The 22,589-nt window shown below is 56.7% G+C and overlaps 2 protein-coding genes across 3 annotated transcripts; one reads left to right on the top strand and one right to left on the bottom strand.

The window, feature by feature from the left end:
• The first annotated feature begins 3,686 nt into the window (after positions 1–3,686).
• CFAP20 (cilia and flagella associated protein 20) lies at positions 3,687–10,348 on the top strand. 2 transcript variants are annotated; one of them, XM_030282046.4, is made up of 6 exons: positions 3,689–3,887; positions 6,154–6,233; positions 7,297–7,408; positions 7,737–7,925; positions 9,042–9,152; positions 10,050–10,348. In XM_030282046.4, the coding sequence occupies exons 1-6, from the start codon at positions 3,804–3,806 to the stop codon at positions 10,053–10,055; spliced, it is 582 nt and encodes a 193-aa protein (XP_030137906.1). In that variant the 5' UTR covers positions 3,689–3,803; the 3' UTR covers positions 10,056–10,348. The 2 variants fall into 2 exon arrangements, with proteins under 2 accessions (XP_030137905.1, XP_030137906.1); XM_030282045.4 differs by lacking the exon at positions 10,050–10,348 and having other exon boundaries at positions 3,687–3,887; positions 9,042–9,161.
• A 6,313-nt stretch (positions 10,349–16,661) lies between these two features.
• On the bottom strand, positions 16,662–22,060 carry MMP15 (matrix metallopeptidase 15). Its single transcript, XM_030282186.4, has 10 exons — positions 21,596–22,060; positions 20,400–20,548; positions 20,027–20,149; positions 19,610–19,917; positions 19,211–19,372; positions 18,865–19,088; positions 18,607–18,745; positions 18,213–18,363; positions 17,983–18,098; positions 16,662–17,741 (listed from the first exon to the last, which is right to left on the bottom strand). Exons 1-10 carry the CDS (start codon positions 21,701–21,703, stop codon positions 17,302–17,304), a joined length of 1,920 nt encoding a protein of 639 aa, XP_030138046.4. The 5' UTR covers positions 21,704–22,060; the 3' UTR covers positions 16,662–17,301.
• Positions 22,061–22,589: the final 529 nt, after the last annotated feature.

Raw genomic sequence — 22,589 nt, 5'->3', positions numbered from 1 at the left:
CCCAGCTAGGACAGGCTGGGTGAGGAAAGCAAGAGAGAATTGTGGGCAGAGGCAAAGGAGCCACTCGCCACCTTTGGAGATATTTCTCCTTTCCCTCCTTAGGCCTCCACACTCTTCTGAGGGTGCCTGCCTGGGTGGTGGCCTGAATGTTGATAGTGGTACCTGTTTTTTCCAGCCTTGGGAGGGCTTGGGCATGGCTCTGTCCCTGAGCCACCAGAGCTTCCATCTCTTCCTCTTTCTTGGGCTCAGGCTCTGCTCCTCCTCCCCAGCACCATGACCACAAAGCTGTGAGCCTGGAGGTCCTGCCCAAGGGCTGCTCCATTGCAGGAGTTCCTCTCAGATGTGGTCCTTCACTGGCAGTGCTCAGGAGAGTCTGCCTGCAGTAATGGTTGTTGGCCAAGCTGGGCTCTGATCTTAGGTATTAATGAACCACTTGAAATTCTGTCTAAAAGCCACCAGCTGGATTCTGTATGACTGTACATGGTCATTTTTCTTGTGTTGTCCCATTCCTTCATTGCCCATATGTTTTTCCCTATACAGTTTTCCCCTATACTGAAGCTGCCTGGGGGACGGGGTACCTCTGAGACAAGGCTCTTGCCAGGGAAAGAGAGACCTGTTGCTGGTTCCCAGGGAAGGGAGCTCAGCCATGGGCTCCTGCCAAGCACAGAACCACTCAGCACTACTCTCACCCAGCCCTGGGCACTGGCCAAAGTGGAATTGCACGAGTGAGTCCTTGCACAAGGTCTGTAACAGGTACAGGTGTGGGAACGCACTGTCCTGATGTGTCACACACGGAGATTTGCTGTGGGCCCACATGTGGACTTGGGCATCAGGTAAGTTTAACCTGCTGGTGCTGTAAGGCAGGGCATGGTCCATTGTCAGGGAAGAGTTTAATGGCAGCTCTGTGGTATCCAGGACTGTGCTGATCTCTGACATCTTCATTCATCAAGACTGTTTTTGGTGGGTGTAGCTCTGGCCAGCAGTGAGAGCAGGAAAAAGGCCATGGCAGAGCTCACCTGAGGCCCACACAGGGCAGAAGCAGCACTGTGAGCATACTCTGAGCTGAGGTCCCTGCAGCAGGTGGCACATCCAAGCACTGTTGTTGCTTGGATCTATCCATCTCCTGATGCTGTTGGATCATGTTCCCCATTGCCACCTGCTGCCCGTTGCAGCCCATATCCTTTCCAAGTTAACAGCTTGTCTCCAGAGAATGCTCTCAGTGACTTTTTAAACTGTTGTTTGTCGGGAATAAATTCTTCTTTGCCTATCCTCCTTTGTCTCCAGTTTGTCTGGAGTCAGAAAGGTTTCACTCATTCTTGCCCCTTGCTCCATCCATTGCACAGGTGTCCCTCCAAGTCAGTGCGTCCTCCTTCCTTGATTTTCTCTGCCACCTTGCTCCAGTACATGCTGGCACTGCCTCCTTCTGCACCCACTGATGTTTACACCATTGTTCTCTTCTGATCCTTTCTCAGCATCAACCCAGCCTCCTCCTCCTCTTCCTCTCTCTGCACTGCTCAGAGTTCAGCCAGTGTGAGGTCCAAAGCCTCCAGGTTGCTTCAACACCCAAAGCCACTTTTGGGCCTTGCCTCTACTTGCATGTGGTGGTTATAGATCTGCCCAATTGTCTTTTTGGTTTTCCCATTACAGCTGCCCTTCATTCAGTGCTGCTCCTGTAGGAAAATCCAGACTGGAAGAGTCAGCTGGAGTCATCTGGACAAATCCCAGGATCTCACACTCCTTGCAGGAGTCATTACTTTGTTCTTGGTTTTGCCACGTAGTGAAGGCTTTTGGCTCACAAAGGGACTGGCTGAATCTGGTGCTGTTTTTATTGGTCCAAGTGCTGTCCTTGGAGCTGGCCCAGCTCTGGCCATCTGCTCTCCAGCCTCAGTCAAGAGGGCAATGGCCTGGGTTAGGATTTCCCAGGCCATGAACCTGGACCAGGTGCTCCAAGGCAAGCACAGGCTTGGTGATACTGGAGAGACCTGCTACATTTTGGTGTCATAACTGCACCCAGCAATGTGACACTTCAGAGGAGCAATATTTCAGAAGCCTCCTGAAAATCTCATTCCTCTGAAGGCATTGGATTGCTGAGAATTCTGAAGGGAAGGAAATGCTTTAGTGGGCAGTTATTTCTGGAGCAGGCACTCTCCGCTCACTTCTTGGGCCAGATTATTTTCTTAGGATGGGCCTTTTCCTCCATCTGCTCTCCTAAATTCAATCCCTGTACACCCTGGGAATTGGAAACAGGTGTGAGGTAACATGCCAACATCTCCTACCAATCTTCCAGGTGGATAACATCAGGGTGTGAGTCTCTGAAATACATCTCTCAGAGACCTCTTCCCAAGTGCCAGACTGGATTATTAATATGGGTTAATGATTTTCAGGGCTGTCTTTGCCCACACATGCCCGGGGAAGGAGGAGGGGCAACGGGTACTACATTTTGTTAAAATTAATTGAGAAATAGGGACAATTGGAAACCACAACCTATTTTTGTGTGCAGCAAAACATGACATTGAAGTGGTAAGTGGAGAGCGTGTGACTGAGCCGGCTGTTCAGGAATGGCAGCTGGATATTTGTCCCAGTTGTCTCCTAACATCTGATTAAGGGAACAAGTTATTTCATCGTGCCATATAAAGTGTACTCTAACCCACTGACTAAATATAGCTGATAATTTTTAACTAATGCCTTGCTTTTTGTGTGCTCTACTCGTTTGTGCAAGGAATTGTGAAGGAAAGTGCTGCTAACCCATGTGCTGTGAGGTGTTTGTAGCCCATGGGAGAGACAAGCATACCTAGCAGACAAAATTGTTAGGATTTGGAGGAGCATTAGTTAGCAACAGAGGCCCGGAATTAACCTGAAGAACCATAAAGCTGGTGCAGAATGGTAATTTTTATGCTGTTTAGTGTGTGTACATTTAGTGTGTGTACATGTGTGTACATAGTGTGAAAACTGATGGTGTAAACAGGTATTATTACAGCCAGAAGAAATGTATTTTATGTATTCAGTTTAGAAATGTATTTTCTAGCCCAAGCTGTTCTGTTAAGCCTCTTCAGCTGTGCCAAGGCCTTGTCTATACTAAAAGAGATTCTCACACCCATAAAGCTGTCCATCAGATCCGCAAACATTGCCAGGGTCCTGTATGTTATCCCTGCCTGGCTTGGAGCATCAAGAAGACACAGGAGGTTCCTAAGGCACCCAGGAATGAGTTTGCAGCTAAAGGAAGCAACGAAGCAGAGCAAACACCATTTCAATGCTCCAGTGCAGCACAGGGAGCCCCTCGGAGGAACGAGCAGAGCCCAGGCTGAGAAACACTCCACGGGCAAAAAGCATCCTTGGGAAAATCAAACCACGGCGTCTCCTTTGGGCTGAGGGTCGCGAATGGCAGAGGGAGAACGGAGATGTTTTAGAGGCGTCCCTGCCTACAGGCCAGGCGTTCGGGGAACGCGATACCAACCGCAGGGGACCGGGCACGGTTTGGAGCGGGCTCGGCTCCAGCGGCTCCGCGGGGCGAGGGAGGGCAGGGGCCGGAGCCGCGGCTGCCCGGTTGCCGTGGTTGCCGTGATTGCCGTGGTTGCCCCGGTTGCGGTGGTTGCCCCGGTTGCCGTGGTTGCCCTGTTGCCGCTGTTGCCCGGTTGCCCCGGTTGCCCGGTTGCCGTGGCAGCGCTCCCACGCCGCCGTCACCCGGGAAGTGCATCCGGGGCCGCCCCGAGTAGTTCCTCGGTGACGGCGGCGGCGCGGCGGACCCGCCGTGTGCTGCTGGCAGAGCGGCGGCCGCGGCCCGGCCCGGCCCGCCCGGCCCCGGCATGTTCAAGAACACCTTCCAGAGCGGCTTCCTCTCGGTGCTCTACAGCATCGGCAGCAAACCGCTCCAGATCTGGGACAAGAAGGTGAGGCGGCGGGCTCGGCCCGGGGAGCGGCGCGGCCGCTCGGCTCAGCCTCCCGGGGCAGGCCCGGGGCCGCCGGAAACCCCCGGGGCGCTGCGGACACCCGTGGGCCGGCCCGGACACTTCTGGGACCGCTCCGGACACCCGTGGGGCCGCCCCGGACACTTCTGGGGCCTCCCCGGACACCCGTGAGGCCGCCCCGGACACTTCTGGGGCCGCTCCGGACACTTCTGGAGCCTCCCCGGACACTTCTGGAGCCTCCCCGGACACCCGTGGGGCCGCCCCGGACACCCGTGAGGCCGCCCCGGACACCCGCGGGGCCGGGGCTGCAGCGGCCGCGACACCGGCGCCCTCGGGAACGGGATACCGGCATCTCTCGGGCACTGCTTACCGGCACGGCCCCAGGGCCGGTACCGGGCCCCTCGGGGGGTTTCTGAGGGCAGTGCGTTATTGTGAGTGGTTTTTGCCTTTGCTGGGCAGAAGAGCCCGCCCGGCACCAGCAGCTGCAGCGCTGTGGGAGCTGCAGACGTGGCCGGCGCTGGCCGTAGCAGCGGGATGCCCGAGGCCCCGTGGGCACTGCGGGCCCAGGCGGGGGCTCCTCTGCTGCGTGACCCACCTTTCAAACAGGCTCGCCAAAGGCACGCTGAAGTGGGCTGTGCGGCGGCTTGTGGGGTGTAGAAGTTATGAATGTCTCATCACTTTGTTTCTCCCTCCTGTCAGTTCTTAAGAGTGGTTTTCCTCAGAGCCCCGTGCCTTCTCCGGGCTGTCTTGCATCAAGAAGCCGCCCTCAGGATGTTTAGAGTCGTTGAGCCGTGCTGTTTCCCCTCCCACCACCCCGTCACAAACTATCCATGGTTTGGTGATTCTGCAAAATACTTGTTGTGACCTCTGAGACCAAGGCTACAGCCTGTATTTGGTTGCTTGTGTATGAGCCTTAGCTGAATTTTTTGTGGTTTCAGCAGGAACTAAAGCCTTCATGGCAGTTCAGACAGCAGTGATGTTTGACCTGAGTGGGCTTGTTTGGGCATTTATGAGTTGTGAGGTGGGGGACAGGAAGCACCGACCTATCCTGTTTCCCATCCGTGGGGTACCCATGTAGCTCTGTGAAGAACTGGGATGCCTCACAGTGCCCGTGTGTGTGTCTGTGTTTTGCACAAATATTCGAGACTTTAAGAAAGGATCAACAGCTTATTTGGATGGTGCAAGGACAGGACGCATTAAAGATTCTCTGGCAAAGGGATGTAGTGTGCTGTCAGACTGGATAAGCCATAAGCAGGCTGGGCTGACCCTGCTTGGAGGTGGAGGTTGGATTAGAGACCTCTGTAGGCACCTTCCCATGTGAATTGTCCTGTGCAGGGTGATACTGCTATGATTGTGTGGCTCATGAGTGGCCAGCAGGAGCTCTGCTTGCAGGGTGGATGTCAGCAGTGGTCCTTTCAGCTGCAATAGGCTTGCAATAGTCTCTCTTGCATGAATCATGGCCAGCCTGGGTGTGCTTGTTGTGAGGATTGCCCTGCTCTCAGCAGTGCATGAAATGCCCCAGTCACTTTGGTGAGAACTGGAAACAGTATTTGACTTTCTCCCATGTCCTAGGTGCATGCCTGAGAGTACTGAGTTCATAGCTGTCCTAATGTACACTTTTATATCTTTGCAAGGAGAACCAGCAGGCTGGGATTTCTGCTTTTTTTAGATCTCAGAGAATATCTTAAGCTTTTGTGACATGGGGAAAACGCATCTATTTTTTGGCCTTAGTAGGATGTGCACTGCTTGTGCTGGTGGAGAGAGTGTGTGTGTGAGTGTGCAAGAGTGTGTCTGAGTGTATGAGTGTCCAGCCCTTCCCCAGAGGCAGTCAGCCAAGACCAGCAGTACAGACCAAGTCCCCTTGGTGACCAGTGGCTGGCTGGTGGCTCCCCTGTATTGCTTGTCCTTATTTTTACCCCTTATTGCACTCAAGTTTGACTCTTACTCTTTTATGTTTGTTTATTTGGGCCTCTGACGTGAGGCGTGAGTCCCTTGTGTTCACTGCAGCATATTTTGATAGATGGAAGTCTTGCACTCAGTGTTTGTGCAGCATGCTGGGCCATAAACTCTTGCTGGCACTCTGGGGCAGTGATCAAAGCCTTGGAAGCAGCGAGGTCCAGGAGAGCAAGAGCCAAGTGAATGTTGATGGGTCCTCCTGGGGTCTTATTCCTTCTCTTAATGGAGCTGTGTGTGCCTCTTTTTTCCCTCTCAAGTAACGTCTGTGCTGTCTGCCCCACTTTTGTTCCAGGTGCGCAATGGCCACATCAAGCGAATCACGGACAATGACATTCAGTCACTGGTGCTGGAGATTGAAGGAACAAATGTCAGGTAAGAGAAGCCTCTTCTGCTGTTCTGGGGGAGCAGGACTCTGCCCTGAAGCAGAGGGAAAGATGTCAGTGCCCAGCAGACATCATCTTCAAACTTCAAAATGTGATGGCAATGTCTTTGTCAATAAATTGAAGAATCTGGGTCATATCACTGATACTCCTCTGTGGCAGTGTGCTGTTCCTTTCCCTGGATTTGATTGTCGAGCTCTCATTCTCCTTCTCAGTGGGGCTAAGGGATAAAAAATTAAATCCCATTATTCTTCCATCACTTGAAGGGAAAAAAAAGCGGTATTTAATACCCAGCCTCAGTCAGCACTGCCAGTTACTGGAAAAGCAGCACTGTCTGCTGTCTCTTCTATTGTCTTGGGCCTGTTCTCCTCACGTGATGGCTGCTCTCCCTGCAGCAGGAAGATCAGAGGGACATTTATGAGGGGGGTTGCTTATGGAGCTTCCCTTAGCAACCTCGTCTCCATCGCCCCGGGAGACAGACGCCAGCTCCCTGAGCAGGCTCAGAGTCTCCAAGGCTCCTCCGGGGGTGATTCAGAGCAGGGCGCTCCTTATAAGGGCAGTGGAGACTCCTCTCCTGCAGACAGACTGAGCCAATCCTTCTCTTCCCCCAAGAAGTGTTGATACAAAACTTGCCAGGCGTGACGTGTGACCTCTGTTTTCCCAGCCGGATAGAGCACGCAGGGCCTCTGCCACGATCTGGAGAGCTCTACCTGTTCAGTCAAGGGTAGGAGGAGGTTGTGTTAAGAAACAGTGTTGACATGACCTTGAAACTGGGGAGGTGAAGCTGTCGAGGAAGGTGTTTCATGCCCTGGGTGAGAAAAGTGCAATTTGAGATGCATTCTTTGTGCCTTTTATAATTTTCTACCTGCAGCTACCTCTGAAACTCCCCCTCCTGTTACAGGAAGCCCTGGTTGTTGCTGAGATCTTACGATCACAGTTACCCATTTTTGCCTGTCCTCCAAGGCTGCACTGAGCCAAGGGAGAGACTTGGGCTACCTCGGGCTGTGCACTTTGTGCTGTGTGAGATCCTGAAGTGTTTTTCTCTCACCTCTCAGTACCACGTACATCACGTGCCCTGCTGACCCAAAGAAGACCCTGGGCATCAAACTACCTTTCCTAGTGATGATCATCAAGAACCTGAAAAAATACTTCACTTTTGAAGTGCAGGTGAGGAGTGTGCAGTGGGGAGGCCCCTCCAGGGACCACTGAGGAAGGCGCCAGAGAGCCTGCAGTCTTGTGTTGGAACTTGTCCCAGGCAGTGAGTGATCCCCAAAACAGTTTTGCTTTCTTGGCCATGTGGTGTGTCAGGTCTTCTGGTTATGGGGGCATCAGTCAGCTCACAAACACATTGTTGCTATTCCTGAAAATGGGTCTGTTTCCTGTGTTAAAATGACTTCTGCTGTGGAATGGAGGGGTGGGAGTAGAGAGACGGGTAGCGCTGTGCTGGGGAGTCGGGGCCTGGCGCCTGGGTGAGCAGCCTGCCTTCCTTGCCCAGGTGCTGGATGACAAGAACGTCCGCCGGCGTTTCCGGGCGAGCAACTACCAGAGCACGACTCGGGTGAAGCCCTTCATCTGCACCATGCCCATGCGGCTGGACGACGGCTGGAACCAGATCCAGTTCAACCTGTCCGACTTCACGCGCCGCGCCTACGGCACCAACTACATCGAGACCCTCAGAGTGCAGGTGAGAAGCAGCTGTGACCTGCCTGGGAAACCAAGGGCTGGTGATGTTCCTGCTGGCTGGCACAGCAGGACGGGAATCTGGCTTTAGGCCTGTGTGGTTCCTTTGCCAGCCCTGCTCTTTGCAGAGCACTGTGGAAAGTGAGCAAAGGCCTGACTGAGGCCTCACTTTACTTGACGAGACTGGGATGAAGGAGCCCATTTCCCTCTTGTTTCTCTGACTGTGTGTTGGTTAGGGTGAGAGTTGCAGCTCCCTGTGGCATGCCGTGGAGGTGGAGCTCTGCTGGGAATTAGCTGTGTGTTGCCTTACTGTCCAGATAGGCTGAACAGTGAGTGGCTGAATGGGAGCCTGGATGGGAAAGGCCCACGGTGTACAGACCATTCATACTCCTGGTCAGGCTTGTTTCCTTGTGCTTGTGGAGTGACCCGGCTTTCACTGAGTCCCGTGTAACAGAGCTGATGCAGTGTTTGTTCCTGCTGAGGACATGGAACTTGTTCCGTATGCTAGGGAGTCATGTTCACAGTGTCCAGCGGTGTGTTATTTTGAGGAATGTCTGTGTGTGGAGCGTGCCTGATCCTTAGTGTGAGAGGAGTGCTACAGTTCCTTGCAGGATTGCCCTGAGGTGCAGGCAGTCAGCTGAGAGTTGTCTGCCTTCTCACATACTCCCGAGGGGGACCAGAGCAACTACTTTGCTGCCAGCTGATAGTGGAGGCAGCACAGGCTGGACAGGCTCATTCCTGACCTCGGGGAGGCCCTGAAGTGGGCGTGTTAAAAATGCAGCAGGCTGAGACTGTGGGTGTTCTGGCAAGTGCTGATACCAGCAAAGCATAGGTCAGTTCACAGCAGAGAATCCCCCAGCAACTAAGACAGATCTCAGTTGGCAGAGATACCAGAGCTTGGCCAAGTGTTTTGAGTGTTCATCCCTGGAGACAGGGATGCAAATGCAAAGCAGGGGGCACAGACCAGCATTTCTCTGATGCCCTGTCAGATTCAGAAAAGCAAGACAGTGAGGTAGATTTCCAGCTACTGAGCCAAAGAATCCATGTTGCAGCATGACACCAAAGCTGGATGTGGAAAGAGCATGTGGAAAATGGACTGACTCTTTGTTTTGACTCTCAGATCCACGCCAACTGTCGCATCCGACGGGTGTATTTCTCTGACCGGCTGTACTCAGAGGATGAGCTCCCAGCTGAGTTCAAGCTGTATCTGCCTGTCCAGAACAAGGCCAAGGTGAGCTAGGTGTGGAAGGAGGGTGGGAGAACAGTGAGCCAGACTAGCATTCCTCTGCCTCCTCCTGCTGCCTTCACAACCCTGAGTTTCTTCTGGCAGCAGAGCTCTTGCCAGCTTTGGCCACCAGCCAGGGAGCACCCTCTCTGTTGCCAGGGGGAGCAGTCTGTCTGGGGTGCCTTGCTGCATAACTTTCCTGCCAAAACACATGGAACTTGTCATTCCCGTCTAGGAGCAGGGTGAGCTGTTCAGCTGCTCCCCATGTCCTCCCTGGTTGTGTTGAAGGACTCTGGGCGGTTGCAGCCTCCCGGTATCTCTTCAGAGCTTTCATCCATGACTCAGCTCAGCAAGTTTGCTCTTCAGAGCAGCTGCAGCTCCACATTTGTCTTCCAGGAGAGATCCTGTTTGTGTCCCTCCAGCCCAAAATGAGTCCCCTCTGGTCTTTTCCTTGCCCCGTGCAGACAGTGGTGCCATAAGGGGGGAAGGAGACACCATGGCTGCCCTCAGGAGGAAATGCCAAACTCTGCTCTTGCAGTGATGGGAGAGGAGTGAACATGCTGGCATATTGAGAGATCTTGAGCAACATGCAGCAGTTCTGAGGCTTGTGAGGAAGCACCTTCTTTGCCAGGGCCAGCCTGTCCCAATGCAGACACTTCCTCTAGCAAAGAAGATTCCTGGGCAAAGTTTCAAGCTGCTGAGGGAGGATATTGGGGGCTGATGGTAGTGGGAGGTAGAAGGCAGTGTTAACTGTAGGTAACGCCTCTGGGGAACCTGTCACTGCCTTCTGGGCTGTAGCAGCCACACAGACGTGTCTGGGGAGTGCTTGGAGCCCTCCCAGTTCTGTTGTCTTGTGCTGCCAAGTCTTGTAAGTGTCTCCTTTCTTCTCCCTGCTCTGTCCAGCAATAACATCACGTTGGGAAGAGATGTTGGCGTGCAAAGTGTACAGAGTCAGAGTTTTCCTGGCTGTTCCTAAAGTGCTGAGCCTAAACTCTGCAGGTGGCCTGGTACCCAGTCTTGTCTTGCTCAAAGTGGCCACTGTGCCTCCAAAGAAGGGATTCAGCAGGAATTGTGGAGTTAAGTGCATCCTCTTGAAGACAGCAATTTTATTTTTTATTTCCTTGTTTCCATCTCTTATATATGCTCTAAATATGGATGTAATACTTGTTCTTCAAAAATTATTAAACATTTGGCTCTGTAAATCTGCTTATGTCTTCCTCCTTTGATGGATCCTTAACTTGCTCGTTTTAGTGCTTCAGAAAGTGCTAGAGAATTTCTTTGAGAACTTAGATGTTAGAATTTGTCTCTGAACTTGACTTTGATCAGCACTCTCACTGTTTAAGGGATAGCACAGATGCAAACAGCAGCAGTCTGGTGAGAGGAAAATTAGTAAGGTTTCCACAGAGAAGACAGAAACTGTCTCCAGTCCATGAAGTTTGTGGGACTATGACAAAAACTCATGCTGTTCATGAAAATGGGTTTTTCATTCCCTTTTTCCTTGAAGCCATTTTCCCCAGCAGTGACAAATTAGGCTTACCTGCCTGTTAAGGCACAGTTTTGTTGGCTGTGTAGTTCCCAACTCACTGCAGCTCTCAGCCAAGCCTTTAGCAGCACGAGGCACACAATAGCCTTCCAGCTGCCAGATTGTCCCTTTCCCCAGGGATCAGAGGGGAGGTTCAGCAAAGCAGCACAACAGGAGCGGAAGTCTTTTCCTGTGCTGAATCTGCCCTTCCCTGCCTCCAACCAATCTGCCTTTGTTGCAGAAAGGCTTGTGAAGGGGAGGCCAGAGACTCCATCAGTAATGGGCTGAGTCTGGGAGTAGATGATGCCTTTCCTGCCCAGGGCCAAGTCCCCCATCAGAACTCGGTATGGCAGGTACCGAAGGCTGGGACTGATCTTTCCCTGGGCTGTGCAGTGAATGGGGAAGACTTCACTTCCTTTATTGCTCTGTAGAACAAAGCTGCTCTCTCCCAGGAGGAGGAGAGCCTGCTGGGGGACATCTGCCTTAGATTCTGGGTTTAATCCTGACCACTGAGACCCCATCTGGTTTAAAGATTTGGCATGTCTGTGCACCCTCTCTCTGCACCTCTGTGGCCTCTCCATACCCCTGGAGCTGCCTCACCTGCACCTTTAGAGCTGCTGGGCTCTGAACTGGAGGTGCTGCCACGTGGGGCTGGATTGCACCTGCAGAAGGCTTTCTGGAGAAGACCTCTGCAATTCTAGCAGCTGAACAGCTTGGTAGCTCTAAGGAGCCCAGCCAAGGAAGCCTGCATGAGAAAGCACCATCCATCTTGCATTGACATATGTCGAGGCTTGGCTGGACTCAATCTGTAAAGTGGAATCGCACTGGACCATGTGCCAAGGGTTGGCCTTAGTGAAGTCCATGGCAAGGCTTTCTCCATGTTTGCAAAGCTTGCCAGAGCTGGGGGAGCTGCTGAGTGGATCCATCAGACCCCAGGAGAGTAAAATGTACATCCTTTCCCGCAAGCCCTTGCTCAACACCATGTGTTTTTGGCAGTCTTTGGCAGCTGAATACTCAGCAGGAGCTGCTGCTGCCTTTCCCTGCCCTGTTGGGGCCTGTGCTGGAGTTGTCCCTTGTCCTCGAGGAGTTGAGCTCACCCTGAGTGACCAGCCCTAATGCATTAAGAGGAGCTGGGCTCCCCTGGGCCCCAAGCTGGCTGCCTCTGCAGAGATCAGATGGGCCCTGCTGCCAATTCCTGCCCGACCTCTAGGAGCTGTGCCAGCGGATTTGCTGGAATAAACTCCCAGCTACAAACCCTTACATCCATATGGCCCTTCTGTGTATTTTTAAATACATAACAAAATGCTGAATCTTCCTGTTTACTTGCTGCACAAAGTGGAGCATCATCAGATACTGGCACTTTGCTTTACAGCCAGATGCTTGATGATTTACACAAACTTCTTTCAAAATCTTTCTCTTCTAATCCCTCTTCCCCATCAAAACTTTAACCATCTCTCTGAAGGTGGCTGAAGTTGGATGCTCTCCCTGTGGGAGAAAAGGATGTGCTGGTAGATGGGCCAGAATGTCAGGCATCCTGTCAGCAGCCCTTTCCTAAATGTGCACAAGCAAAACTCCTGTGGTGGAGCACCCAACTTCTTACTCCTTCGTTTATGGCTTTTGATGTGGCTGGGATGCAACATCCTCCTACATGGAAATAGTGAAGGATTGCAGGAAGGAGGTGGAGGTGGAGATGGGAGTCATGGATGGCTACAGCCTGCCTGCTCCTGGGGCAGCCCCAGCTGGGTATGAGGGGTGGGCAGAGGGGAGTCTTGGTTCAGTGCAGGCAGGCTGTGGAGACAAGATCTTAAATATCTCCTTGTTCACCTTTCTATGGGTGGCATGCTCCTTCCTTCCTGCACAAGTCCTTGTTGCAGTTAGTGTTTAGTGGGAGAGAAAAGAATCTTTGAGGGGGAGCCCTGGTTTCAACCCAGGGCAGAGCAGGGCCCACCCAAAGATCAGTTTTCCTTCTCTGCACCAGCTTTTCACCTTTGTCTTCCACTGGCTGGGGCAAGGTTCTGCACTTGGACACTTCCATCAGGACCTCAGTGCTGGCAGCTGCTTTCTACATGAAAGCAAAGCTTCCCTTGGAAAGCTTGGGTGCTGAAATATAGTGAGTGCACAGGCTGCAGCTCCTGGGAGCAAGGGACCCGCCCTGGGCTGGGCCACTTGGGCTGGAGCAGCTGGCAGTCACTGTGGTGGAGCCAAGGCTGGGACATCCCGAGGCTCCTGTGGCTCTGCCTGGGCAGGTGGCAGCTGCAGGCAGGGCAAGCAGGCAATGGGGTTTTCCTGGAAAGCTTTCTCCATTTGCTCTGCTGCTGGGGCAGAAGAATCCTGTGTGAGTGTCCAGCCCAGCAGACACTGTCTGGCAGTGCAAGCTTCTGTCCCTGCCTGTTTGTCCCCTTGCACTTTGTCACCTTCCTATCCAATGGGTCCTGACAAAGAAGGACAGAGCAGTTATCACAGAGGGATAAGCAAGAATCAAAAAAATCTGGGCCAAACTCTGCTTGTTCTCCATTCTGCATCTCCCTGGGTGTCTTGGGCCAAATGTTTTCATCTTTATAGAGGGATTACACCTCCAGGGCGACGTTAATCCTTTGCAGCTGTTGTCTAATGTGGGGCAGGCAGTGCTGGAGGCAAGGGAAATATTTATTTTGAGTTTTACCACTGGCCACCGCCCAGGAAAACTAAGTGACGGTACTGGGGACTTTGGCCACTGTGCATACAGAGAGAGCTGATGTTCCTGCCCTGCCGGCGCCGGCAGGAGAGGGGTGAGAGCTTCCCCCGGCAGGCTGCAAAATGGGATCATCCAAACACGATTTATTTGAGTTAGGGAGCAGCTGTGCACCCTGAGGGCTAGCCTGGGATGCAGTGGGGAAAGCCTCAGAGCTGCTAGAGGTGAGAAGATGGATGCCAAGTTATGCTGAAGCAGACCAGCAGCCCATATGCTTCACCATCACTTCATGTGTTGTCCCTGCAGCCCCAGAAATGACTTTCTGTGAGATGAGGAGTCCCAGCACCCCGGGAGCAGGCTGGGGGCTGCCCGGTGGGTGTGAGGGGAGGAGAGGGGCATGAGCCACACACACGAGCCGAGCTCAGCATGGTTGGGGGGTGCATCCCACCCGCAGCGGGGCTGTGCTGGCACCGACCCCTCCCCGGGCAGCACGTTCAACCCCTCCCAGGGCACCGCGGCCCTTCCCTCCATCCCCAGCATTGTTTCCTCCGACCTTGAGCTGGCCGGTCGCTGCTTGCTGTATCCCAGCCCCAGTTCTTCCTCTGCACTGAGCCCGGCTTCCTCTGTGTTTTCCGGGTCCTTTCCTCAGCGCTGAACAGGGGGTTGTGCCCTGGCTTGCAGAGTAAGAGGAGGATTCTCCTGAGATGGTGCCAATCAGGCAGAGAGCCCCTGCCAGCTCTGGTGTCCCCCTCACGCCCACCCCAGCACAGCAGGGCCTGGAGGACACTGAGCTCCCAGGGTCTTTTCCAGGTCAGGCTCTCCACCTATTTTTGGGAAGCAGGGAGCTGGCAGGCAGGAGTGGATCCTGGCGGGCAGTCCGGTGCCCGCCGGGGCCAGGCTCACACTCCCCGTGCTCCCAACAGCCCTGTCCCTTACAGCAGGTGCCAGCCTGCCCTCCTGGGTCTCACACCCACGGGTGGCCAGAGGTGAGCTGACCCCACTGTGGGCGAGCAGGGCAGCGCAGGGGCCCCGGCAGAGCCTGGGTGCCGCCGAAATGCCGGGCTTTGTCTGCATCAGGTCCCTCACTGCTGTCCCTGAGCGTTTCCAGATGGCCCTGGGCTCCTGGCACCAGCTCTGCTGCAGCATCCGGGGAAAAGTGGGAGGGGGTGGGAAGTGGTGTCCCAGCTCACCGAGCGTGGTGGCCTGGGCCTCTGCTCCCAGCATCCCTAATTCCCGCTGGGGAATTGTTCCCAGCTCCTGTCCCACCCTGAATCAGCAAGGAGGGCGCTCCCCTGCCGTGGAACTGATCCATGAGCAGCTGGTCCTGGACACCCTTATCCAGCTCTGGCTTTCCCTGCAAGCCAGGCATCTTTCCAGGGACCAGGCTTCAGGGTCTCAGCCCTGCACCCCATCGAGCCCTGTGTACGCCCAGGAGAGAAGGGAAACACTGCTGCCGTGGGAAATACATCTGTTGTCGGAAATGCATCTGCCACAGGAAGTGCATCCACTGTGGGAAATGCATCTGCCGTGGGAAATGCATCTGTGCCGGCCTCTGGAGCAGTCTCTGCAGGGGTGGGGAGAGTGAATCCCAGCCGTGCTTTCCTCCTGCCTCGCCTTTTGGCCAGGTTCGTGGCTTTTGGCAGCTCCTGGTGCCTGTCTGGCCCCGGTTCAGCACAGGTTGGAGTGTCAGGCTGCCCCATGGCAGGGCTCCCAGCTCAGCAGAGCTGTGGGTCCTCCCTCAGCTCTGGGGAAGACCCACACAAGCACAAATCTGGGCAAAATTGTCAAAACCAAAGTGAAAAAAGTTAAAAGCCAAGGAATGTGACCCAGCAAGCCCTGGCTGATGGAATACAACAGCCCTGAGCCACTTGGAGATCTTTTTCCACCCACTCTTCCCAGTTCCTCAGGGGTTTTCTGTTCCTGATTTTGCCTTCTCATTTGGCTGCAGTGATGTGCTGAGTCTGAGCCAAACATGTTTTCCAGGGAATCAGCTCATGGCTGGAAATCGCTGCCCAGTGTGGGCAGGGATGGAGGCTGGGGCAGGGGATGGGTGACTCAGGCCACAGGGATCCCCTCCAGCACCAGAAAAGTGGAGTGAGAGCTAGCATCAGTCCTTCCCTTTTACAGTAATTAGAGTAGCTGGGCAGCTCAGGGTAATTCAGTGCTGGGAAGTGGTTGTAGCATTTGGGAACTGAGCCAGCAGCTCTGGGCCCTGGGGAGGGGGAAGGATGGGGGAAGCACAGGTCTTCATATCCTCATCCATGAACTGGGGGAAGCCTCCCACCCACCCACCAGGGCTGGCCAGAGGGGATGAGGGCAAAGGAGCAGCTGGAGCAGCAGGACAAGGGGAGCAGGTCAGGGGTGCACCAAGACAGAGGTGCCCGGGCAAAAAGGCAGGGCACAGGTGATGGCACAGTGCTGGCCCTGGTCCTGCTGCAGGGGAGGCTGGAGGAAGCAAGGATGCTGACTGGAGTCAATTCCCACATGGGGATGCTTCCCAGTTCCACAGGGTCATCCCCACAGGGATGGCTCAGGTTCACACAACCCCCTTGGCCACCACAATCCAGTCAGCCTCCCCACCAGTGTAGCAATGGTGCGAGGCCTCTGCTGCCCACCCCAAGGCTGCACCTGCAGAACAAACCTGGCCCTAGCTCCCATCCCTGTGATCACCACATCACCAGCCTCTGTAGTTTGGTTTTTCTTCCCATTAATAGCTGAGCAACATTTTTCCCCAGATAAAGCCAGTTTCCTACCCCTGAAGTCTAATCTTTCCCACTCCCATGATTATTTCTCTGATCTCTGCAGCGGTCATGACTCCTCTTGCTTTCTTCTGCAGAGACAGCAGTGGTGAGACAGGATATGGCCACCCCTTCCCCCCAGGAAACTCAGCAGGACTGCGTGGGGACAGGGAGCTGAAGCCCCTGTGAAGTGGCTCCAGGAGGGTCCCCCAGCTGCTGCTGGCCCCTGCACGGGGAAGGGAGGTGGCTGCCCAGGGCTGAAGAGCGGCGCTGGCTGGGGGAGAACAAGGCACCCTGTGTTCCCTTGTCACTGCCATGGGAGCAGCTGAAAGGCTGCTCTGTCCAGCCGTGGGGGTGGGGGGGCTGCTTTAGCTGACCCCCCTGAAGTGGCAGCCCCAGGGCAGGGACTGCTGCAGGGACATCACTGGCCATGCTGGCCCCTTCCCTGCATCCCCTAGCATGGCCCCAGTCCCCTGGGGGTGCCATTCAGGGTGACCCCCCCCAGACAAGCCCCGTTACCACAAAATTTGCCCAATCCCTCCCAGGGCACCCTCCTGGCAGGAAGGACGATGGCACCACAGCTCTCCATACACCCGACCCGTTTAATGGACATACAAGGTGGCTGTGCCCACTGCCCTGCCCACAGGGCCACGTGCGCCAGGGCTTCCTCCCACGGTGGCAGCAGCAGGGCCAGACTGAGCTGAGCCCCAGCAGGGTTGCAGAGGTGGCATCTCCCAACTCACCACATCCCTGTTAGCCCCGTGGCTCAACAGGCAACACAGCCACGAGCTCAGCCCTCCCTTCCCCACCACTGCAGGTGCCAGAGGCTGAAACCTGCCAGCCTGCAGCACCGGTGAGCAGCCCCCAGCCCACTCACCACCCCAGCTGCAGCGGGCTCACACAGGAGGAAGGGACTCTGCAGGGACCCATGGCAGATGCAGGCACGTGATGGGTGGCAGCCTGAGGGTCACGGCGAGGGGGACGCACAGGCACTGGGGAGCAGGCAGGGCCTGGATGCCCTCCAGCCCCCCCATGACCATCCCCGGTCCCAGCCCGGCTGCTCTGGAGGGGCTGGGGGGGTTGGGCATCCCCCCATTTCTGAGGCTGAAGCCATCAAGCAACAATGGGGTAGAGGGGCCGAGGCCGTGGTGAGGGTCAGGGGGAGGGAGTGTCAGGTCCATCTTAGCACCATGGTGGCAGGGGCGGTTGGGGAGGGAGCCAGGGTCAGACCCACTCCTGCAAGGAGCGCTTGCAGTACAAGAGCATTCGGGGTGCGCCCTTCCTCTGCATCTGGACGATGACATAGATGAGGCCCAGGATGCAGAGCAGCAGCACCAGCAGCACCAGCACCATGACCACGCTCATGGTGCGTGTGTACTCGTCGATCTGCACCACCACGTCCACGTCCCTGCCTGGCTGGCCATCTCCCTCGTTGTAATCCTCATCTTCCTCTTCCTCCTCCTCCTCCTCCTCACCTTCAGTCCCCCCATCAGGGTTGAAGGGGGGTCGGTCCACATCAGGCCAGCGGGGATTGGGGTCTGGGACCAGCTCCGTGTGACAGCCCATGAAGTCCCGTAGGATGGATTTGGGATAGCCTGGCTCTGTCTTGAGACGCTCATTGTCAAACTTCCAGTACTTTGTGCCTCTGTAGAAGTAGGTGGAGGCTGGGGGAGAGAACATGGAGACAAGGGGTAAGTGGGTGGGCACAGGACACTGCAGAACCCGGGCATCCCTGCAGATGCCCAAGACAGCAGGTTTTGCTCCAGGACTGCTGAAACCCTTTGAAAGGGATCCACCGCTGACTCCCAGATACTCTCCCCAAGTCCATCCCATGTAGCCAGGCTATCAGAGGGATAATCTCATCCCCAAGACCCCCACCACCCACCCCTCTCCTCCTCTACTCACAGGCGTCCGAGCTGAGGAAGGCTCCCTTGGGCGAGGGAGGGATGCCCACCCAGACAGAGATGGGCTTTGGGTACCCAGGGTCCACCGAGCGCGTGTCCTCATTAAAGCGCCAGTATCTGGGGAGGGAGGTGCGGAGTAAGTGACGAGCACAGGGGTCCCCACTGCCCAACATTCTCCCCCTGACAGGGGCCAGGAGGCAGGAGAGCAGGGACAGCCCCACAGACACTCACCTGTCCCCACGGAAGAAGAAGGTGTGTCCCGTGGGTTCCCACCAGACGGCTGTGTCAATGCCATCGTAGGGGATGCCCTGCCCGTAGGTGACCAGGGGCTGTGGGTACCCAGGCTCCAGGTTGGCTTCTCGGAAGAGCCAGTACCGGTCACCTAGAGGGGAAAGAGTTGGAGAAGGGAAATGAGAAATCCTGCCCAGCTACTGTGGCAGGTGCACAAATGGATAGGGATAGTGATAGATGCCTATGGCCACCCTGACCCCTTGGGATCACACAGCAGCTGTGGCTGGGAAGGTGGGTCAGGATGGGATGAAGCCAACCAAGCTCTCAGCAGCTTTGTGGGGGACACTGGGGTCTCACTTCCACCTCAGCCCTCCCATCCAGCTTCCCTGCTCACCTTTAAAGAAGACGAACCTCCCGTCATGCCTCTCGTAGGCAGCATCAATGTCCCCAGGGAGGCCCCGCCAGAAGTGTCCGATGGGCATGGGGTAGTTGTCCAGCACCCGGTTGTGCCGGACCCTCCAGAACCACCGGCCCTGGAAAGAAACAGGGGATGGGGAGGAGACAGAGACACAGTCACCTTGCTGAGGGGTCCTCCCACCCACAGACCCACTACATCCCCAGGGAAGGGGCAGGAGGGGGTCGGGACAGGTACCTTGAATACAAACATCTCCCCACGCAGCACCGCCACCGTGTCGAAGTCCCCATCGCAGATGTCAGGGCCGTACTGGTCAGGCTGGTCTGGGCTGCCAGGTTTGGGTGGCCGCTCTGGTTTCCCCGGAGGGGGAGGTTTAGGGGGTCTCTGGTCTGGCCTGCCAGGTCTCCGGGGTGTCACGGTGGGCAAAGGCTTGGTGGGCTGAGGGTGCCCATCTGCGGTACCTAGATCAGGCAGGTGAGAGAAGGGATGTGGCGATGCGGACCAGCACCACCTGTACTTCAGTTTCCTCACGCACATGCCCAGAATCCCACCTCTGGGGATGACCCCCCAACCAGCTCCTCACCGTAGAGCTGCTGGATGCCCTTGAGGTCATCCTCAGGCAGCTGGAAGTTCTCCGTGTCCATCCACTGGTAGAAGGGCGCCATGATAGCACTGGGGTTGCTGGAGTGCTCCAAGCCCAGCGAGTGCCCCAGCTCATGCACAGCCACCAGGAAAAGATTGTTCCCTGCATGGAGAGGCACCATCAGCAACAGGGGATGGACAACATGACACATGAGGCAGACCCCTGGACCCAGCATCCTGCACAGGGGTGCTCCAGTGGGATCAGCCTGGATCATGGTGGACCTGCTCTCCCTGCCACTCCTGTCTGCACTAGCACAGCCTCCCCTTCACCCCTCCTTTAGCCCAGGCAGCCACCAGGCTCCTCTGGTCACCTTTACCACCTCCTTGGCCCTCAACTCACCAGACACATCTGCATTCTCCAGCGTCCAGGGCTCATCCAAGTCAAAATGCGTGTCCCCCCCCATGCCAGGGCCGGGGAAATAGGCATGAGCCAAAAATCCTCCAAGGCCATCAAACGGAGAGCTGTCTCCATGGAATCCAGAGGCAAAGAGCACCATGATGTCAGCCTCCTTCTTCCTCTTCTGCCGGATGTCCTCGTAGGCCACTTCCCGGAAAACCAGCGGTGTGGCTTGCTCCCACACCCGGAAAGCTCGTCGGACAGCCTCGTGTGAGTGGTACCGACCCAGCTTCTCCGTGTAGTTTTGGATGCTGCGGATACAGAATTCACTAGGCAAGGCCTGGAGCAGCACTTGTTCCCTGAGGGGATCCATGGCTGTCCATGGGCTGGGGAGAGGGAATTCCTGGCAGTGTTGAGTACCTGAAGGTGAGGTGGCTCTGGCTCCAGCGCCGCCCTGTCAGCGCGTACCGCTTCCGACGCATATTGGACTTCGTCCGTGCTCCAAACTGATCCGGGACCCCACAGCGGGGACGTTTCATCCACCTGCCAGGACACCGAGCCAGGGCTCAGCCCACCCCAGCCAACATCCCTGAGGGGGTACAGCACCCACAGACAGCAGGGACGATATCCTGACTGCCGAGGTGCAGCCCCCAAAAGGGGAGAAGCAGCTCCCAAGGGGGACAGCACCCACTGTTCCAGGTGCCGGCAGAGCCCTGAGGCTGTCAGAGAAAACCACGGAGCCTGAGAGTGGAGCTGCCATCTGCCTGAGCAAAGGGACAAGGGAGAAACTCACGCCTTGGTCTCCTCGTCCAGGACGCCGGTGACGGTGATGCCGTAGAACTTCTGCATCTCCGCAAGCGCCGCGGAGAAGGTCTGAGCCGAGCGCATGGTGGACATCCGGCGGCTGGGCTGCGGCAGGTACCCGTAGAGCCGCAGCCATGCCTGCGCCGGGAGAGCGCCTCAGCCCCGGCACGGAGCAGCCCCACGGCACGACCCAGAGCTCCCCAACACCCAGTGGGGAGGATCCCTCCCCCTGCCTGACCGTACCCCAGCCCCGTGTCCCTTCACGGGACGGTCAGTGCCAGCTGCCAGTGGCAAATGCCAACCCCAAGCAGGCAGAAGTGTGGCAGCAGGGCACAGGGTCCCTGCCCTGCCCTGAAAGGTGGAGAAGCTGCTGATCTCGGGGGGCTGCTGCCGGATTGTCTGACTCCAGGGACGAGGCACTGGCAGGGGGCCAGGCTGCCTGCGGGCTGCCTGTCACTGTCCTCCTCCGGAGGCGTCCCCTGGGAGCTGCTGAGGATGTGAAGCCTGGGACCCCCACCCCGTCCTGCACCCACAAAGGGGCTTCTGTCCTGCGGGGCTGCAGCCCCAGGGCGGGGGGCAGGAGGGTGCTGGGGCGCGCCGGGGCTCTTCCTTCCTGCCCCAGCCTCCGCCTCCTCTTGTCTGCTTTAATTGCATTTTATTTTTATCTTTATTATTTCTCTTTTGTAACTTTTTTTTTTCCCTATTAGTTTTCATTTACAGTTTCCAAATTAGGGGGTTTTCCTTTAATCTTTAAAGCTTTTTTTCTAAATTCCTTCCAATTCTTTTTCCTTTTCCAAGTCGCATTGCTCTTCCAAGTCTTTTTCCTTTTCCAAGTCCTCTCCAGGTCCTCCAATCCTTTTCCTATCCCCCTTTTTTTTTTTTTTTTTCAAAAAATGGCTTAACATTTTAATTTCTAAAAACATTAAATCTATTAAATTCTTCTACCCCCACTCCCCTTCCCCGGGTAGGGTGGTGGAGCAGAGCCTTTATCAAAAGCCCTTTCACCCCCTCCCCCGCCGGGCACAAAGCGCTTCCTCCCCACACCCCGCGCCCGCTGCCCGCCACCCCTGGGGGCGACCTGCACCCCACTCGGCCCGTTCCCCGCCTGCACCTGCTCCTGGGCCGCAGGTGGCGGTGCGGGGCGGGGGTGCGGGGCCGGGGTGCGGGGCCGGGCCCGTGGCTCACCTCGGCGTTGATCTCCTCGCCCGCCGCCCCCGCCAGCAGCACCAGCAGCACCACGAGCGGCGGGAGGCGCCCGCCCGCCCGCCAGGGGGCGCCGCCCGCTCCTGCCATCCCGCGCCGCCGCCGGGTCGCGGCTGCCCCCGGCCGCGCCGGGCCGGGCCGGGCCGGGCCGGGCCGAGCGCGGCGGTGTCGGAGCTACGCCGCCCTCATGGCCCGGGGCCGAGGCGCCGCGGGGGGCTGCGCACGGTGCATGGGAGGCGCTGCCAGGCGCGGCCCGTCGCCTCCCGGCCCGCCTTTTGTGCGTGAGGTCAGGACGGCGGCGCGCGGCACATGGGCGGCCGGCGCGGCGAGCGGCGGGGCCCGGCTCCGCTCGGCTGCCCTGCCGCGCTCTGCCCGCCGCCGGGAGCACCGGAGCGGCTGGCGGAAGGCGGGCGCGGCGGCGGCGGCGGCAGCGGCGGCGGGGAGCGGTGGGAGCGGGCGGGGCGGGGCCGCGGCGGGGCGGGGCCGCGGCGGGGCGGGGCCGCCCCCCCGCACGTGCGCGCGGTGGAGCCGCGGCGGAGCCCCCGCCCCGCTCCGGTCCCGCCCCGCTCCCCGCTCCGGTCCCGCCCCGCTCCGCTCCGCTCCGCTCCCATCCGTGCCCCGCCCCGCGCCACTCCTGCCCCGCCGGCCCCGCCGCTTCCCCCGACTTTGCCCCCACAGCCACTGTGCCCTGTCCCGGGGGTCTCTGACACCCGGTGTTACACAACTGCGTGCTGTGCCAGGCCCGCCTGGGGCCGGTGGTTGAGCATTAACCTCGGAGAAACCGGTTTCACTGAAGTCTCCAGGGGCTAAATATATCTCTTGTTTGTTTTTCTTTCCCCCAAAAGAAACTTATCTTGCATATCCCCATTCCGGAAACTAACTGGCTTTTTTGTTAAGGACTTCAAAAGGCTGCTGGCAGCAGCAACTGGCTGCGATGCTCCCAGGGACACAACTCCCGACTGTATGGAGATGCTCC

Source organism: Taeniopygia guttata, chromosome 11 (assembly GCF_048771995.1).
Source record: "Taeniopygia guttata chromosome 11, bTaeGut7.mat, whole genome shotgun sequence".
In the NCBI taxonomy this organism is placed as follows: domain Eukaryota; kingdom Metazoa; phylum Chordata; class Aves; order Passeriformes; family Estrildidae; genus Taeniopygia; species Taeniopygia guttata.
The sequence above is the reverse complement of the archived record's forward strand: the minus strand, read 5'-3'. Positions and strand labels throughout refer to the sequence as shown.

Coding starts and splice junctions, on each gene's coding strand:
- MMP15 (XM_030282186.4), bottom strand. CDS start 21,703: ATGGCAGGAGCGGGCGGCGCCCCCTGGCGGGCGGGCGGGCGCCTCCCG. Junction 20,150..20,399: donor CTGGACGAGGAGACCAAGGC/GTGAGTTTCTCC, acceptor GTGTCCTGGCAG/GTGGATGAAACGTCCCCGCT. Junction 18,364..18,606: donor GAGGTTCGTCTTCTTTAAAG/GTGAGCAGGGAA, acceptor TTTCCCCTCTAG/GTGACCGGTACTGGCTCTTC.
- CFAP20 (XM_030282045.4), top strand. CDS start 3,804: ATGTTCAAGAACACCTTCCAGAGCGGCTTCCTCTCGGTGCTCTACAGC. Junction 3,888..6,153: donor TCCAGATCTGGGACAAGAAG/GTGAGGCGGCGG, acceptor CTTTTGTTCCAG/GTGCGCAATGGCCACATCAA. Junction 6,234..7,296: donor ATTGAAGGAACAAATGTCAG/GTAAGAGAAGCC, acceptor CTCACCTCTCAG/TACCACGTACATCACGTGCC.